The sequence below is a fragment of the Oncorhynchus mykiss genome, chromosome 1 (genome assembly GCF_057628025.1).
Source record: "Oncorhynchus mykiss isolate SJ-2025 chromosome 1, ASM5762802v1, whole genome shotgun sequence".
Taxonomy (NCBI): Eukaryota; Metazoa; Chordata; class Actinopteri; order Salmoniformes; family Salmonidae; genus Oncorhynchus; species Oncorhynchus mykiss.
Genome location: NC_143022.1, coordinates 36,087,365 through 36,106,890, shown reverse-complemented (window position 1 = coordinate 36,106,890; position 19,526 = coordinate 36,087,365). Strand labels below are relative to the sequence as shown.

General features: G+C 41.6%; 2 protein-coding genes across 3 annotated transcripts; both read right to left on the bottom strand.

The window, feature by feature from the left end:
• Window positions 1–148: 148 nt before the first annotated feature.
• bend7 (BEN domain containing 7) lies at window positions 149–8,188 on the bottom strand. 2 transcript variants are annotated; one of them, XM_036976539.2, is made up of 10 exons: window positions 7,770–8,188; window positions 6,477–6,554; window positions 6,047–6,385; window positions 5,280–5,761; window positions 5,059–5,166; window positions 4,868–4,985; window positions 4,633–4,746; window positions 4,501–4,545; window positions 3,104–3,154; window positions 149–2,938 (listed from the first exon to the last, which is right to left on the bottom strand). In XM_036976539.2, exons 1-10 carry the CDS (start codon window positions 7,837–7,839, stop codon window positions 2,880–2,882), a joined length of 1,464 nt encoding a protein of 487 aa, XP_036832434.2. In that variant the 5' UTR covers window positions 7,840–8,188; the 3' UTR covers window positions 149–2,879. The 2 variants fall into 2 exon arrangements, with proteins under 2 accessions (XP_036832434.2, XP_036832437.2); XM_036976542.2 differs by having other exon boundaries at window positions 4,501–4,542.
• A 2,022-nt stretch (window positions 8,189–10,210) lies between these two features.
• On the bottom strand, window positions 10,211–19,150 carry LOC110521894 (uncharacterized). The gene is made up of 8 exons (XM_090184334.1): window positions 18,867–19,150; window positions 18,528–18,564; window positions 17,221–17,334; window positions 16,820–17,127; window positions 16,527–16,543; window positions 15,123–15,337; window positions 10,624–14,301; window positions 10,211–10,508 (listed from the first exon to the last, which is right to left on the bottom strand). Exons 4-7 carry the CDS (start codon window positions 16,989–16,991, stop codon window positions 14,022–14,024), a joined length of 684 nt encoding a protein of 227 aa, XP_090040460.1. The 5' UTR covers window positions 16,992–17,127; window positions 17,221–17,334; window positions 18,528–18,564; window positions 18,867–19,150; the 3' UTR covers window positions 10,211–10,508; window positions 10,624–14,021.
• Between the last annotated feature and the right edge of the window lie 376 nt (window positions 19,151–19,526).

Here is a 19,526-nt window from a genome sequence, read left to right as displayed (position 1 = left end):
CCCCAACACCTTGTACTTGCTCGTTATCAGTTCTGACAATCTCACTTGAACTCATGTTCATAATTCTAGCACGATACTGATATAATCAAAGGTGTTTACAGTGTTTGCTCTCAAAGCAGCACTCATCATCAACTAAAACACAGTACCATCAGATCATATTTAGTTTAATATGTATTATACACAGTCAACTGTACATGTACACAAAGGAGCCTTACATGAAGGTGTTGGCAGGTGGCACAGTGAACACAAATAAAAACAGTACTGTCCTATTGGTCACATTAATAACATAAATGGCACTGAGGTGCATAGTGAGTGGCAGGTTAGAATGCCATTAAGACAACACATTACAGTCTACATGGTATACAAAACCATAAAAGGCGCAATCCGTACATTTGAGGTTCATAAGTTCAAAGATGTCACCTGGAAGAGATGTTGTTTTTATTTTGTAGGACTGAGGGACTTTACAAGTGCAAAACAAAGAGTTACCAGGAAGTTATCCACCTTTGTTTTCAGATAAACAGTCATAAAGAGACAACAACCCTGCTGAAAAAAACAGCATAGACCAGCACAGTCTAGTGATCAGCCTTCGTTGTGTTTTCGCGGGTGACCAGCAGGATTGGGGTCAATTCCAATTGTATTTCAAATTCAATGCTCAAATTCAAGCAGGAAGTAGAGAATTTACTTGGAATTGCAGCAATCTTCAAACAACTTAATTTGATTTCAATTAGAATTTTGATTGTCGGAATTGGAATTGAACATGAACCTTGGAATGGAATTGGATTGGATTTAGACTGTCTGAACATGAATTGAATTGGAATTGAAGAACAAAACCATCCTTGGAATGGAATTGGAATTGAATTGGAATTGGAAAATAAAAACATACCAATGAATGGAATTGGAATTTTAAAAATGGTCAAACTTGAATTGTATTATAATTGTGCAATTTACATTTACTGGACTTAATGCATTTAGCACACTGGGATATATGCAAATGTGGGCAAATATGAGTGCCAGTTAGTGAACATTGGAATTACCACCCGTGAGTCACCGTGACTGTGTTAGCTAGTGACAGAAACATGGTTTTGTATTTAATTCCTATCAAACCAGTAGCTTTCACCAAGTGAGTGCCTAAGTGAATATAGTATCCTTAAAATGTTACCCTTCATGATAATACATTACATACGGTATCATAAGGCTATACCTCAACAGCCTAGTTTTACCCTAACACAGTGGTCTGAAACTCCTGGTTTGCAGGCCACAACAGGCACAACAGGCATGTCACATTATGCTGGCTTGCAAAGTGATATGTAATACCCAGCCAGCAATTGGAATTTTCAACCTGCATTTGGAATGACTGCCAAGGTAGGGAGAATTGGACAAAGGAAACCACCTAAACCAAGGATGGGCAACTTTGGGTCGGGGTGGGGGCCACAAAAAATCTGAACTCATCATGAGGGGCCCACAGTGGCTTGCGGGTCTGCGTAACCACATCCATACCCACATATGCAGTCAAAGCCGGCCGTAACATTTTAGTGTCCCCGCTGGACAGGAGAAAAAAAACTGAAGTTAATTTCCTGAAATAATTTTTTGCCACTCTACATATTTTTCCATTGGGCATATAAAATATTTTACAATTTAACAGCTAATTTCCTGCAAATCTTCACATTTTTCCATAGGGTGGAGAGAAATGCAGTTTTTAATATGATATCTGAGGAGAGTGATAAACAAAATCATGTAATTCAACCATGATTACTAAGTTTAGATAGCTGGCTAGACTAATTTAGCAGTCTAAAAAATGTTGGTTGACATGGGATAATTGAGTGACTGTCAGTTACCACATTTCCATCCAGTTTTAATGTGGGTAAAGTCATACCTTATTAAAAAAAATAATCACGTCAGCTGTGAAGGAAACAGGTAGTTTCAGTACAATTTTATAAATGCTGACAGATCATTTGTTCGTTCGACATGGTGGAATCTTTTTGTGTTGGTAAAATTAAGTGGAATTCCACTCTACATTTAGTATTTTTTGCATTACTTAGACAGACACATAGCATTTGCTTGTTGCTGGGAGTGTTTCCCACATGACCTCGACTCTGGACGATCCTCTCATTTCTAACATGAATCTTGTTTCGAACAAGATACGTGAAAAGGGATACATGAACATTTTGGCAATGAGCCCCTTTATATACTTCCCCAGAGTCAGATGAACTTGTGGATACCATTTTTATGTCTCTGGGTATCTGCTAGCATGTTTTTCAATGATCACCACTGTCCAAAACCCAGCAAAGGCTGGTCACCAGCGAAAAACACAATGAAGGCTTGTCACCAGCGAAAACACAACGAAGGCTGGTCACCAGCATAAACACAACAGATGCTGGTCTGCCAGCGAAAACACAGCGAAGGCTGGTCACCAGCAAAAACACAATGCAGGTAGGTCACCAGTGAAAACACATCGAAGGCTGGTCTGCCAGCATAACCAGCTAGCCCATGCTGGTCAGACCAGCTAGACCATGCTGCTCTTCCAGCATAACTAGCTAGACTTTGCTGGTCAGCCAGCAGAACCAGCTAGACTATACTGGTCAGACTGGTGTGTGTGTGTGTATTTCTGTGTGTGTCTGTGTGTGTGCATGTGGTGTGCATATGTAAAACAAAACAGTCCATGGAAACTAACTACATTTCACTAACCAACTTATTTTGGTCACTGTTCTGTTTTTTTCTCTACAACCACAATACAATTTTGACATAGCTGTAAAAGAACAATACATCTTCCAAAATGGACTTTCTAAAGTGGCACAACGCATCAAGTTAGTGGAGCAACAAAGACATAAAGTACAGTGCGTTGTATCTTCATTGCAAGTTGTTGATTCACAGCACCGGAATCAATCAGTCACATTCTTCCCCACCTTAACCAAACATGCTGGCTTGTTGTAGTCACAGCCTACAGGACACATTTTCAATTAAAACAGTGTTATATCAAATGTAATTAAATTATCTAATTATAACCTGAGTGTGTGTGTTTCTGTGTGTGTGTGTGTGTGTGTGTGTGTGTGTGTGTGTGTGTGTGTGTGTGTGTGTGTGTGTGTGTGTGTGTGTGTGGTGTTACCTGTTGTTAGAAACTCCCTCTCCTCCCTCTCTCCAGACAGCTGAAGAGATTCTATTGCAAGAATATGATATCACCATAGTTATCAATCCACATTAAAAAATCTATTTATTTATTTAACCTTTATTTAACTAGGCTCCCGAGTGGCTCAGTGGTCTAAGGCACTGCATCTCAGTGCTAGAGTCGTCACTACAGACCCTGGTTTGATTTCAGGCTGTATCACAGTTTTGTGTGAAGCAAACATACAGATGTTCAGCATTTACTACGACACTACTGTCAGTGGTGGAAAAAGTACCCTATTGTCATACTTGAGTAAAAGTAAAGATACCTTAATAGAAAATGACTCAAGTAAAAGTGAAAGTCACCCAGTAAAATTCTACTTGAGTAAAAGTCTGAAAGTATTAGTTTTAAAATATACTTAAGTATCAAAAGGATAGCCAAAGGCCCACTCCAACACTCAGACATAATTTACAAATGCAGCATTTGTGTTTAGTGAGTCCGCCAAATCAGAGGCAGCAGGGATGAGCAGGGATGTTTTCTTGATAAGTATGTGAATTGGACCATTTTCCTGTCCTGTTAAGCATTCAAAATGTAAAGAGTACTTTTGGGTGTCAGGGAAATGTCTGCAGTAAAAACTACATTATTTTCTTTAGGGATGTAGTGAAGTAAAAGTAAAGTACAGATACCCCCAAAAAACTACTTAAGTAGCACTTTCAAGTATTTTTACTTAAGTAATTTACACCACTGACTACTGTTAATGTAGAGAGTTTGCTAGTCTCCAGTGTACTGCTGTTCTCATATGAGAGCTGCTGTTAAAGGAGGTGAGCTCAGTCCAGTCTAACACAGTTCAGTACATCCTCTGGACAGTGTCCACATCCCCCACCCTAATGTTACAGAACTTCTGGACTGATACACGATGAGGTAATAGAGAACTACCGACAGACAGAGGGAGAAAGGAGCAGGGTAGACAAAGAGGGAGGGAAGACAGAAACAGATGTGGAGGGCAAAAAAAGAGAAAAAGAGAGGGAGCGAGTGAAATAATAAGAAAGAAAGAGTGCGACAGAGAAAGATGGGAGACATGAGAAAGAGAGTAGAGGGATTGGTGAAAGAGCGTAGGAGACAGAGGAGAGAGAAGGGGAGTGTGTGTGTGTGTGAAAGAGTAAGTTGAAATAGAGAGGAGCAGGAAAGAGTAGCACCGTGTGAAACGAATTAGCTGACATTTTGGGAGTCTGAAAAGAGAATGTCAAATGTCAGGGGGATCGCCTCACTTAAACATACCGGCCAAAGACAGAGCCATTACACCCAAGGTGCATAAACCAGGGACGGATGGGTGAGCGAAGGAGGGGAAGGGGTAATGTCAGGTGCAGCGACTGTTGTCATGTGTGTGCATATGTGTGTACCTGTGCACGGTCTGTTGAAGATGTCCTGAGGGTCTGTAGCCTCTGCTGAGTCCACAAAACAACAGAGTTTCAGTAAGATACATTCTGAACCCACACACAAACACAAACACACACACACACACACACACCTACCTCTCTTTAGTCGTCTGCGGGCAAGTTTGATCTGGTCCTGTAGTATCTGGACCCAATCTCGAGGGCCTGGCAGCTTCTCTATTCTGTGAGCTGTGCAGTACTTCTCTGTAAACACTAGACACAGCACGGGAGATTTACAGAAAACCCAACAAAACAAGTAGATATTACATCTCTCTCGCTCCATGCCCGATCTCTCTCCACTCCACTCCACTCACACGGTTAGTTTCTTTCCTACCTTTAATGGCTCCCACAATGTTCTGGTCCAGTCCTTTCCTTTGGTCGTTCAGACCTCTCTTCCTCTTGCCGTTGGGCAGTGAGTTAGCTAGCGTGGTGTCGTCAAAGAAGGCGCACACCTGTGACCAAGATGGTGTGTCAATCAACATAAATAAAGTGAATAAAGCCAGTGATAAGGTTAATAAGACCCACCAACTTCCTGAAGAGCAGGCTTCCAGAGCGTGTGTAGTTGACCAGGATTGAGTCCAGCTGGGCCTTAGGAATAAACACCTCATAGTCCTCCGCTAGACGCACCTCACTCTGGGGGGAGAAAGAGAGGCATATTCGTCCCACAACAGAGACAGACAGACTGATAGTACACTACCCCCCCCCCCCACACACACACACGCACGCACACACACAGTGCACCATACCTCTGAGGATTGAAGACCTTTGGGTTGTCTATAGTTAGGATTGTGTGTGTCGTCACCAGGGATGGGCTTGTTCTGCATGGACAGGGTTTGAATGGAGAGCTCGGGTGAGGTGGAGGTAGAAGGTGAGGCAGGGGTGTGCACAGGTCTCTCCAGCTCTCTGCTCCCCCTCTCCCTCCTTCCCCCGGACTCCAGGGGTACACAGGCAGGGGATGAGGGGGGGAGAGGGGGAACAGCTGCCCTCTTGCTGGGTGCGCTCAGTGGAGCAACCTTGTGGACAGGACGTCTCTTGCGGGGTCTGCGACGCGGAGCTGTAGGGACAGGGCAAGGGGGGCAGGGAGGGACCCTGTGCTCCTGCTTCTCCTGGGAACCTTTCTGTGTCTGCATTAGCCTCCTCATGGTGCGTAGCTCCTGTAGAATGGCCTGTAAGGTGCTCTTACAGTTACACATACAGCAGGGAGCCTCTACCACTGCAGGAGCCACATCTGCACGAGAACACACAGACACACACATATACACACACGTGTCATTACATGGGACAAACATTTTGCCCAGGCAGCTCTGACACCCCATGCCTCTGTCTGACTGTTTAAATGACACAAGCTTCTCCACTGTCTCTCTCCCTTACCAGACAGGGACTGATAGAGGCCTCTTTATGATGTCACTGCTCTGTATAATGATGTGGCTGTCTGGTTCTGCAGACATTGTCTGGATGGAGGATAGGCCTGCTGCTCCCAAGACCTCATAAAGAGACCCCCCCCCCCCATTACCATTAGTTTTGACTGTGCCTTTGGTGGTTGTGTTGAGCATCCTCTGGGTCTTGGAGCGTGTGCCGTATTTTCCAGACCCCTGGCAATTGGGGACTGGATTGGGTATAGACATGGGACTGGGCTCTGTTTCCCCTGCTGAGCTCCAGACCTGGGGGTCCTCCAGGTCTGGGGACAAAGCAGCCGGCTGCGCCCAGCTCAGGTGCTCCTCCTGGGGCTCCTGTTTGAGGCTGTTTCCCTCTGCTCCCACACGCTGGTACATCCGGCCGGCCTTGTCACTCAGCAAACGCATCATGCCTGTGATCTGTCTCTTAATCTCCACACCCTCATCACCCAACCAGGCTGGGGAGGAAAGAGAGGAGTTAGAAAGAGAGGATGTGTGTGTGTGTGTGTGTATTTTTCCTGACTAAAATAAAGAGCATGAATATCATACCTTCTGGCATGGCAGTATCTTTTGATGCTCCATTGACATGTATATTGACGGCATTGTCAAAACTCCTTGCGTCAAAATCTGTGAAAATAAAAACACCAGAGATCTGTAATATCTAGAGTACAATCAGGGTAGTTCGGTGTAAATCCAAAATAATGACATTAAAATAAATGAAATTATGTTTGTATGACTGATGATAATATACATATGAGGGTTGACATACAATGAATGTACAAAACATTAGGAACACCTTCCTAATATTGAGTTGCACCACCTTTTTCCCTCAGAACAGCCTTAATTCATCGGGTCATGGACTACAAGGTGTCGAAAGCATTCCACAGGGATGCTGGCCCATGTTGACTCCAATGCTTCCCACAGTAGTCTCAAGTTGGCTGGATGTCCTTTGGGTGGTGGACCATTCTTGATACACACAGGAAACTGTTGATCGTGAAAGAGCCAGCTGCGTTGCAATTCTTGACATACTCAAACCGGTGTGCCTGGCACCTATACTCCTTTCAAAGACACTTCAATCTTTTGTCTTGCCCATTAACCCTCTGAATGGCACACATACAAAATCCATGTCTTAAATGTCTCAAGGATTAAACTTCCTTCTTTAACCTGTCTCCTCCCCTTCATCTACACTGATTGAAGTGGATTTAACAAGTAACATCAATAAGGAATCAGATTTCACCTGGATTCCCCTGGTCAGTCTATCATGGAAAGAGCAGGTGTTCCTAATGTTTTGTACACTCAGTGTATGTATGAAAACATTGCATTCCTCTGTCTAGGCCCACATCATACACTATGCTATGGTAATTATGTGGGCTGTGATGTAAACCAATGATTCTCCACCCTCCTCCCATTCAGCCCAGAATCCACCACCTGTGGGTGGTATTGTATGACGAAATCTTTCTCACTAAAAACACTCTCTCAGCTCTCATAAAGATTATTCTCACTAGTTCACAAAAAAGTGCCCTAAAGGCTAGACAAATACAAGAGTAAAACACATAAAATAATATTATAATCATATTCTGTACAAAATCACTGATCCACTGCCTAAATGCTCTCTGGATTTTCTTAGTTCGTTGCGTTGGTTGAATTTCCTTTTTTAAATACTCACTCACCTATCTATTTTTTGTCAACCATGACGAGTGAGTTATACATGCATAACAGGTACATACCTATGTACTGACGTAGCCATCTCTATCCTATTGTTTACAGTGTAGCACTGACTTGCTCACAGCGCCAGACGTTCACAGACACACAGACAGACACGCAGTCTCCCGTATCCCCTACCTTGCTCTTGCTCATGGACCAGTTTGAAGCTCTGAGATTTCCTTCTTCTTTTCCTCTCGCTAAACTCCATCTTTACAGGATCTGTGTGTTGAAGAGCCGAGGATGCCTCATCAGAAAGCGAAGCGCGCAGTGCATCCGCACACAGAAGATCACTGACCGTCTGCCCTAATAATGCTCCGTTAAAATTCGCCTTCAAGATCTTTTATAGTTCCATCAAACATTCACTCTGTAAAAGCTCTTCAAATAATAACTGAGGAACTAATTATTGTTTTTCATCACAGTCATCTTTTAAATGGGTTGTCCTCAGAGGGCTGTCCGTTTTTTTGGCTATGTAAATAAATAAATGACTTAATTCTTACAAATTCGTCACATCTATGCCTTTGCGCCACCTGATGGTCGCAACAATCCAGTTCTCTGCTATATTCAGGACTGGAGGGTCAACACTTAAATGATAATGCCCGAGACGCCGGCTTTGTCTCCGGCCTAACAACACCAGTGCCAATATATTCTTCAAACAGCGGCTTCTCGGGCATTATCACTTAAATAACAATTGAAAATATTAATAGGATTGAGAAATTAGAATAGCTACATCAATATATTATATTCTATATTCTGTTGGCAATAGAGTATTGTTCTGTCTTGTGATGTAAATTATTTTATAAGACTTGATTATTCAGTCTTAATAACACATTCTTAATTTCATATTATTATAATTTTATTTTTCAACACTGTTGGCTCCTGCTACATTAGGTAAGAGTTTTGGTGAACGATGTTCACGGCTGCGATTTCGGATTTTCTGGAACCCGATTTACAGTGGCTAATTATACATATATTTCTGCACGTGTGTGATTCTTATGTAGCTGCTGCCTAGCTAGAAACAAGTACTTGGCCCAATCGTGGCCCTATTCTGGCGAGCCAGAACTGATTTAATCAGTCGAATCCGGGTGCTTTTTTGTATTTTTTATTTACCTAGGCAAGTCAGTTAAGAACAAATTTGTATTTACAATGACGGACAAACCCTAACCCTGAAGACGCTGGGCCAATTGTGCGCTGCCGTATGGGACTCCCAATCAAGGCCGTTATGATACAGCCTGGAACCAGGGTCTGTAGTGACGCCTCTAGCACTGAGATGCAGTGCCTTAGACCACTGCGCCACTCTGGAGTCGGTATCTTGCCAGAATCCCATCAGAAGTGTACCGATGCAAAGTCATATTAATAAATTCATACTAATTATTAATATTACCCATCCACCCCCCCAAAGTCGGCATGGTGTTGGTCCAGTAGACGACACTCAATGCTGACTCAGCTGATCATGCATTCACCCAACCGAGTGTGGCCTGAGTCCTGCTGCTAGCTGGGTGCCCAAGTAGGTGCTCAGTGCACCCACTGCTCCGCTGCCTCTTCCCCTTATTGACACGGAGGGGGAAGCTTCATGTTGTACACTAAAGATATGGTCAACATGTTCGATATATGCATTCCATGGCTCAAGAGTGATTTTTTCTCATGTTGTAGCCTACACAAAATACATGATAATGTTCGTACAAACTTTATTGTAACAGTATATTTAGGCAAGAATATCAAACACAAGCAAGACACATACAGGCAGTCAAAATAGCGATTATTTTCTATACGATTTTATTTCGGTATTACTGGGCTATATTGTTAAGCAATAAGGCATTTGGCCTATTTACCACAGCTAAGGGAGTGCCTGGATACAGCACTTAGCCGTGGTATATAGACCAACACATTCAAATGATTTATTCATGTTGATCTGAATGTTGCTATTTATTGTGTACAAATGAAAAAAATGGTCCTATGTTATCGTTTGCTGCTGGAAATGGAAGCTGCTGCTGTGCTTTCTGAGAATAATGCTTCCAGATTTGGCCTCCAGTACCTTTGAAGAGAGATTGCGAATCTGTGTCCTCTTGACAGAGTATTCCTCGCGCCTATAGTCAAGAAACCGCACAGGAGATTTTAGCATGTATATCTGGATGGCGCAAAAAAACACGTGGGATGCATGGCGGCAAAGCCACTACACAACACATGAATTGCATTATAACGGTGACAAACGGTGCCCACAAACTGGTAGGGCCTACATAAAGCTGTCCCAACAGCAGAGTCCCAACACATTCCTACTGCTAAACCTGGCTTTCAGCTGAGCCTTGTCTGGCAGCGAAACAGTTCATTCAGCCTCATTTAATGCCTTTAAAAATGCATAGCTGATATGGCAGACTTGCTGAAACAAATGTGGTTTCTACTGACATTTGGGATGTACAAATTATGGTATAAGAGTATAAGACTACACCCTGAGGAGAAGCAACCCGTAATTTCGATTAAGACGTTCACGTATTTTCTACTGCCAATCACACCACCACAGAAAGCACCGCGCTAGGCTGAAACGCCTGCATTTTGAGCTGCCTTACGCAAGAAAGCAAGAGACCATGTTTGTATGCGGCTTTATTAACTCAATTACATTTTTTTTGTTACATTGTTTGCAAACTGATATAACATATTAATGCCAAAATAACAAGCAAAACAGGCACCCCCTAAAAATAAAAATAAAGTGTGTCGGTCAAAACAGGTGGGGCTGCTCCACCTGTCCTGAATGACGGGTCGCCATTGATCACCCGACAGTTTCTGAACCACGGTTCGGAGGCAGTGGTTTGTTTAAATCTGCGACGGGACAGGTATTTTGCAGGGGTGAGGGTGGTCACTCCCATCGGCTCGTCTTTTGTGTACCTGAAACATATAATACAAAATAACGTGAACTAATAGTTAGGCCTACAACACAACCGGTTATATTGTCAGGGTACGTTAGAATGATTTAACTAGCTAGCGTTAACAGTTAATTTACATATGTATCAGTTCACTGGTGGGCAGCTTTGCTGAGCCCCTCTTTCCTCAACTTTTTAATTACGCCGACAGACACATTGTTGGTTGCTCGTTGTGAATTTGGTGTCCTTCTGTCTACTCCATTCCAGACTAAGGGGGGTCGTTGATGTCTCGGCTCAAACCAGCTCAGAGTCCAGCGTAACGTTAGCTGCTAATCCTATATTATTCGCCATACATGTTTCTCACAAAACCATGAAAGTAGCATAGAATGACGTTCGGTTCCGTTTTAGTTGTATTCCCAAACTCACAATGTATCCCATGTTCTGCACACCAGTCAGTGAAGCAGGAAAGTGCCCATTTAGTTTGTTTCGGTTTCTATGAAGTTGATCGAAAGGCTTATTTTCTACACCGGCATGTCGAACTATTGTTGATGTTGCCATTTTATCGACGTGAAAAGGCGCAACGATATCAAGGTGACAAGCCTAAACAGTCAAAGTCATGGTATACCGTCTCACACACAGCTAAATGCTGTTTTAGCCAATCAGCATCCAGTATCCAAATATGCGTGATCAATATTTATTTCTAGGCAATGTAGTAAACTATAGCCTAATCATATGTAGGAAGTACATGTCCTATGAAAGCTAACTGCCCCGTGCTTCTCCGCCCATGCATAGGCAGCCTACTCTATTTCATTGAGACCACACATATACTAGGGCACTTGATCTCGCACGCCCAACGAGGAGAGGTAGGCTACTTACTGTAACTTGAAGCAGCGAATTCTGATTGTGTGAATAATTTGACAAAGATGTGATTTTAATACAACAGGTAGGCTAACGCATAGAAAGCAGAAATACGAACATTTTCAAATAATCTACGGGACAACAATATATTTGAATCGCAAAATTGCCCGCTCCCAACTGCAGCATGAAAAATGCCAACCATGCCGCAATGATCTCTGTTGGGAACCGCAGGTACTACAACACTCTACTACCGTGGCCCTAAAGTAGGCAAACAACCTTTCAAAAAATAATAGGCTGCTAAATTTGGTAAAAGGCTTCAAAATATTTTAAAGGCCTATAAAATGCTAGAACATATTTCAGAGTCCTGCAATATCTGGTAAAAGGCAGCAAAATATGCCGGCCTGCTAGTTTATTAAAATGCTGCATAATATTTCAAAGGCCTGCAAAATTTGGTAAAAGTCATGCGAAATATTTTAAAGGCCTGCAAAATGATTTATAGGCCAGCAAAATATTTCAAAGGCTTTAAGAAGCATTTGACAATGGTCTGACAATGGTCTGAGTACATGTGTTTTGTTCATAAAGTCACTCTTGGGTCATCCCCAGAGAACAGTTTTAAAATCCACTTTCTCAGTGAGGCAAAAACGGCAACTGACGAGCACTAAATGATTCCACAAAACCAAAACAGGCAATGTTTACCAAGATTATCTCCAGTTACTTGGACAATACTGCCATGTATACAACCACTGAAGAAGGGAACTTCAATACCCTCAGTCTCAAGCACTTTCAAATCACTTACTATTGGCTTAAGAATGGAATCAAATCCATGCATTTTAAGGTCCTGATATGGAAGAGTGCACTTAAGGGAATATTTACCAAAATGTAATTAAACTTTGGGCTAAAATTATTCAAAGTATACTCAGCAAAAAAAGAAACATTCTCTCACTGTCAACTGGGTTTATTTATGAACATAAGATTCAACAACTGAGACAAAATGAACATTTTCCACAGACATGTTACTAACAGAAATGGAATGTGTCTCTGAACAAAGGGAGGGAGGGAGGGGGGGGTCAAGATCAAAACTAACAGTCAGTATCTGGTGTAGCCACCAGATACATTGAGTACTGCAGTGCATCTCTTCCTCATGGACTGTAACAGATTTGGCAGTTCTCGCTGTTAGATGTTACCCCACTCTTCCACCAAGGCACCTGCAAGTTCCCGGACATTTCTGGGGGGAATGGCCCTAGCCATCACCCTCCGATCCAACAGGTCCCAGACGTGCTCAATGGGATTGAGATCCAGGCTCTTCGCTGGCCATGGCAGAACACTGACATTCCTGTCTTGCAGGAAATCACGCACAGAACGAGCAGTATGGCTGATGGCATTGTCATGTTGGAGGGTCATGTCTGGATGAGCCTGCAGAAAGGGTACCACATGAGGAAGGAGGATGCCTTCCCTGTAACACACAGCATTGAGATTGCCTGCAATGACAACAAGCTCAGTCTGATGTTGTTGTGACACACCGCCCCAGACCATGACGGACCCTCCACCTCCAAATCGATCCCGCTCCAGAGTACAGGCCTCGGTGTAACGCTCATTCCTTCGACGATAATTGCGATTCTGACCATCACCCCTGGTGTGACATAACCGCAACACCGAAGAACACTTTTTGCCAGTCCTGTCTGGTCCAGCAACGGTGAGTTTGTGACCATAGGTGACGTTGTTGCCGGTGATGTCTGGTGAGGACCTGCCTTACAACAGCCCTACAAGCCCTAAGGCACATTCACGCAGATGAGCAGGGACCCTGGGCATCTTTCTTTTGGTGTTTTTCAGAGTCAGCAGAAAGGCCTCTTTAGTGTCCTAAGTTTTCATAACTGTAACCTTAATTGCCTACCATCTCTAAGCTGTTAGTGTCTTAACGACCATTCCACAGGTGCATGTTCATTAATTGTGCATGTTCATTAATTGTTAATTGAACAAGCATGGGAAATGGTGTTTAAACCCTTTACAATGAAGATCTGTGAAGTTATTTTGATTTTTACAAATTGTCTTTGAAAGACAGGGTGCTGAAAAAGGGACGTTTCTTTTTTTGCAGCGTGTATATACCTCCCAACTTGTGAATACCCTTTTTTGATCCCAATAGATTAGCAGTGTCAAAGTCATCATAAAATAGTTGAATTTGCAATGCATTTTTCTCTTTAGAAAAGAGAGGATGTCTCTTCATATACATTTACATGTAAGAGCGGTCGCTTTAGCTTGACTCTCTCTTGAACTGTTTCTTCCATGGAAGTTACAAAACTATTTATAGTCGTCTGACCTACACCTGCAGTTGTGCAATAGCAGACGCACACATATCAAGTGTGTTCTTGTTAGATATTGGTACCACATGGTTACAACTAGAACTTGAAGGAAAATCAGCATGACTTGGCTGATTATCAACTGCTGTATTAGTATCCAAGTTAGCGTAACAACATTTGATAGTCTCTGGAATGTGCCCTGTTCAAATGCTTCCTAAAGCCTGAAAATGTACCAAATACACAACATTAATCTGCTTGACCACATTTTAGTCTAAGAGTTCTAACAGGGAACGTTCCATGCATCAACTTGAGATGCCTCACGAGCAAGTTGGTACTTCCATGACTAGCTTGGCAAACAAAACATATCATCATAACTTAAATCGGCATTAGTGCAGGAGTCTAGCTCTGAGCTCAGAAACCATTGGAGTCTCCTTAACCTTCCCAATGTCTATGTTGTACACAGTTGTCTGTATGAAGGTGTACATGTTGCGCAGCATTGTACTGTAAGCAGTACCAAAAACTAAGTGAGTCTTAAAGCTCTTCGAAGGCACCAAGATGATGAAGTAAGCATGAAAGCTGCTCTTCCTGGTCCTGACTGCAAGAAGATATGGTTGGCGGCTCTGGTCAATCGCGTCAAGGTGCTCCTGGATACATACTGGTTCCTGCCTGAAGACGACAAAAATGAACACCATTAGTTCATCATAACGTCTGCAGCACTGTCCATGACTAAGAATACCAATACAAACCTTTTGGAATATCACAAGATGCTGTTCAGCTTGGGATGCAGACATCATGCCTTGTCATGAAGGAATAATCAAATGGAGCGGGAGAAGGATGGAGGAAAGGTCACCGTTCCATCCTAAACAAAGAAGAGATCCTGATTTAAAATGGTAAATTCCATCATCAGTGACACTAACATTTCAGAGTTACTTGAAATATAAATTATGATCATCTAACCATCAGCATTCGCGTCAGCTCCCTCATCAACTGCAAATTCTGCTATCTGGATCAGCTCCTGAAGTTCAGCTCCCTGAGTGGCCTTGCTTAGGGTCTTGCTTAGCATGATGATCTTTTACTTGAATGTAGTTGGCCACCTCTCCAAAAACTTGGCTGATGTCCCCTCTCCAAACAGCAGCACAAAATCCAATTCAATCTGAAACAAATAAGACAAAGAACAAAACATTCGGTTTGTGCAAGTCAATTTCTTTCTCACAGAACATTCCATTTTAACCTCAGAGTTTAGTAAATCGCCAGCCTACACATTAATTTAACTACTATTACAGAAGTGTTGTTTTTGTTTAAATTTACTGGCATCTGGCAATTTATACAACTTAACATTATTATTATTTTTTTAAGTCTTAAAAGCTCTTCACATCCAGAAAGCATGGAAATTTGGTTAGGAGGGTGGAGCATTTACTCGGGTCATCTTCTTCCTGTACTCAAAGGTCAATTTCATCTTCTGTTTCTTCATCGGAAGAATGCTTCACAAGAGAAACCGGTCTTCACTCAGGGTAGGCAAAGTGGATGGACTGGACTCCCTCTCAGCAGTTGGTCCTCCATAGTATAGTTGAGGGGGCCGTTTCTCAGATGAAGCCAAAATCCTCTGAACGGTTTTGATTCCATACGAGAGGTACCCTTCTCCACTATTAGGGTCATAATAATGTTCCTTAACTTCTTGCGTCGAGCAATCCTGTATCCGGGAGCGTAATCATAGCCTCAAGCTCATTACCATAACGCAACGTTAACTATTCATGAAAATCGCAAATGAAATGAAATAAATATTGGCTCACAAGCTTAGCCTTTTGTTAACAACACTGTCATCTCAGATTTTCAAAATATGCTTTTCAACCATAGCTACACAAGCATTTGTGTAAGAGTATTGATAGCTAGCATAGCATTAAGCCTAGCATTCAGCAGGAAACATTTTCACAAAAACAAGAAAAGCATTCAAATAAAATCATTTACCTTTGAAGAACTTAGGATGTTTTCAATGAGGAGACTCAGATAGCAAATGTTCAGTTTTTCCAAAAATATTATTTGTGTAGGAGAAATCGCTCCGTTTTGTTCATCACGTTTGGCTAAGAAAAAAACCCGAAAATTCAGTCATTACAACGCCAAACTTTTTTCCAAATTAACTCCATAATATCGACAGAAACATGGCAAACGTTGTTTAGAATCAATCCTCAAGGTGTTTTTCACATATCTATTCGATGATAAATCATTCGTGGCAGTTTGGTTTCTCCTCTGAACCAAATGGAAAAATGTACGCAGCTGGAGATTACGCAATAATTTTGACGGAGGACACCAAGCGGGCACCTGGTAAATGTAGTCTCTTATGGTCAATCTTCCAATGATATGCCTACAAATACGTCACAATGCTGCAGACACCTTGGGGAAACGACAGAAAGTGTAGGCTCATTCCTGGCGCATTCACAGCCATATAAGGAGACATTGGAACACAGCGCATTCAAAATCTGGGGCACTTCCTGTATGAAATGTCATCTTGGTTTCGCCTGTAGCATTAGTTGTGTGGCACTCACAGACAATATCTTTGCAGTTTTGGAAACGTCAGAGTGTTTTCTTTCCAAAGCTGTCAATTATATGCATAGTCGAGCATCTTTTCGTGACAAAATATCTTGTTTAAAACGAGAACGTTTTTTTATCCAAAAATTAAAAGAGCGCCCCCTATATCGAAGTTAAGAAAATGACTAATCTTACTAATCTTGAAAGAAAAAACAAATAACCAAGTCCCATTTGCTCAGACACCATACCAGACGAATTAAACGCAGATGCGCTTTAACAGTTGAAATCTATACTTACATATCCATTTGTGGTGTAGGGATCCTTCAGGTATGGGAACAAGGAGATGATGCAGACGTTTTTCCTCACACTGCGCGGTGGTGATGTCCTGACAATATAATGTTACGTTTAGGCGGCAATCAGAATCTCCACAAGCAGAATTGGTCCCCAGTCAGCTAAATATCAGGAGTGATTTTTGAATCAGTATCATGCCCATCGAGTTTAATACAAGATAATTATTCTACCAATAGCAGTGGATGGTCAGCAGTAGCCTAACCAATTATGTGACTGAGATACTGATACAGAAGTCATTTTTAACATTCAGCAGATATTGGAGCAAGCAATGCTCAAAAATTCTCATTATGAATCTTTCCTTTAAACTTACCCATAAGTCTCATCGCTGAAACAAGAATGTTGATCATCTTTCGTCTGGTGCAGTCAGTCAGGTTTTTAGTTTTGAAGTATTTCTTGATGACACCCTCTCCACCAGACTTTTTCTTCAGTATGCTCTCTATTAGCTTTGATGGCAAGTGAATTGAAGAATGAATTACAAACATACTTTTTTTGCTTCTTCATCAGATCTTTGATGCTGTCGTGAGGAGCTTCCATCACTCAAAATGATTGCATCATCCAACTCATGGTCTGAACCACACATTACAGAACTGGCAGAGACAGGACTCATCAGGGAAGATTCTGAAATACACGATGACAATACAGGCATGTCAAATGTATGGCTATATTGAAAGTGATGCCACAAGTAGTCAAGACTTGAAAACCAGCACATACCTTTAGCATCAAACACCAAGATCTGGCCATTTCACCACCTCATCAACTTTAGTTCCAGACCCATCATACAGCTTTGCCTCTGATAAACTAATGGGATCTCAAATTTCAGGAAAGCTGTGACAAACATTAAAACAACAACCTCCAATTAGAATTGCAATCGTAATGGTAAGAGTACTCAGACTGACTTGGATGAAAAAGCATTACATTTGTATTTCAATCATGACACATTGTTAGAGTTGCGTAAATTCGAATCTGGTATCAGGATAAATATAACAATGAGTCACCGATTGTATACTATGTATTTTTTATTAGCTAAGTAATAAATGGCAAATGCAACTTTCGTATATACGGGCTCACTGTAATACCACGCAGGGCAGAACAGAGAACTGACAAGATGTATGTAAACAGTGTTCTTATACTGTGATAGACATTGTCCCAACCCGTCTGTTGGCCTATCACTCATGCGGGTCCCCGCCTCTTGGTTTCTTGGAGTCCTGCCTCCATCGATGTATAGATTCCTACTGTTCTGGTATCACCCCCTAGTTATAACAGTTGCTCAGTTCCTGCTATTATGTTGTTCAGTATTTTTCCATCTCAGTTAAACCTGGTGATGACCACCCCTCCCTATCACAACTTTGTAAGATACAGCAAGTCACACCATGTGCTCAATATTGTTACATACAAACACAAGGACAAAGCATCTGCTGGGCTGTTATCTACAGTTTTGCAACATGCAGGTCACACCATGTTACTCAGTTCTTGTCACACACAAACAGGTAAGTAGCAAGCAGTTGTTTAATCTCATAATGATGCTCCAGTGCACAAATGCAGACACCTCACACAACCAACATCAGATCATATTTAATCATATATACGGTAATGGCTATAATGTAAAATACAGAATCCCACAATATCATGATGACTGCAAACATTTACCAATACTCCTTTACTTAGCAATGTTATTTAAAAATATGTTCTGAAAATATTGGATCATGACCAGAACTTGTCTGATATTACTTAAAGCAGGTCCCAACTACAGCAAAAAGACTATTCCACTCACATTCACTGTCCCGAAATGTGGACATGGCCTAATTAGTCCAGTAAAATACACTCGTAATTCCAGCTAGTCACTATATAATGTTGTCATGTTCTAGGAGCAGTCTTACAAGACCGCCAAAATGAACTGGTGATAAAGTGAGTGGAAAACGCAGTTAGCTAGCTGCCGATGCAATGGCCACAATATTTATCTATAAGCATCACCCACAAGTCGAAAATGCAGTTATAATTTGGCTAAATAAACAACTCACCTTAAATCAGATTAGTCCTCAATATTTTTGTAAGCAGCTGAAATAAAGAGAACAAACTAGCATGAGGCTAAAAAAAACCTGGTGCTGAAGTGAGACGCGCCCACGGAACCACCACGTGGAGCAGACCAACTTGCACAGGACTGGAGCAAGCTAGTTAGCTAACGTTAGCATGCTATCAAAGACGTGCAAAAAGTGAAACGCAAGTAACTCTAACATTAGCTACACACACACAATCAAAACTGTTACTTTTTATGTCACACGGCAGTCTGACAACCAAGTATCAAGTATTTAAATTAAAATAGCAAAATAATATCAGTGAATTAATTGTTTAAAACTCACTTGTTGTGGGACAAATTAGGATTTTGTTGATCCAACAACTGTGTCGAGAAAAGGACATTTGAACGCAGAAACTGAACTTATGGGCGGGGTTGTGATGCTGTTTACACTTACTGAGTAAATGTCTATTCTAATAGAGTAAAATTGTATACCTTAGCAATTAACACCAGTTATCAGCACTGACGCTAGGAGTCATTTGGCACTGCCAGTTGCTAAAACAACTCTATGGGAGTCGATCAGTTTTGTCACAGTGAATATAACACAGGTGATTTTACTGTGTATAGTAAGTACTCTACTGTACTTTTCTTTACTTTAGTGTTATGTACTATACTTTTATTTACTCTACTGTTCTGTACTGTACAGTATATAGCGCTGGGAATTACCAGGGACCTCACGATACGATATTAGCGTAATACTTACAATGCCTTCAGAAAGTATTCATACCCCTTGACTTATTCCATATTTTGTTGTGTTACAGCCTAAATTCAAAATGGATTAAACTGATGTTTTTCTCACCCATCTACACACAATAACCCCATAATAATAAAGTGAAAACATGTTTTTTGAAATTGTACAGAAATATCTCATTTACATCATTATTAACACCCCTGAGTGAATACATGTTAGAATAACATTTGGCAGCGATTACAGCTGTGAGTCTTT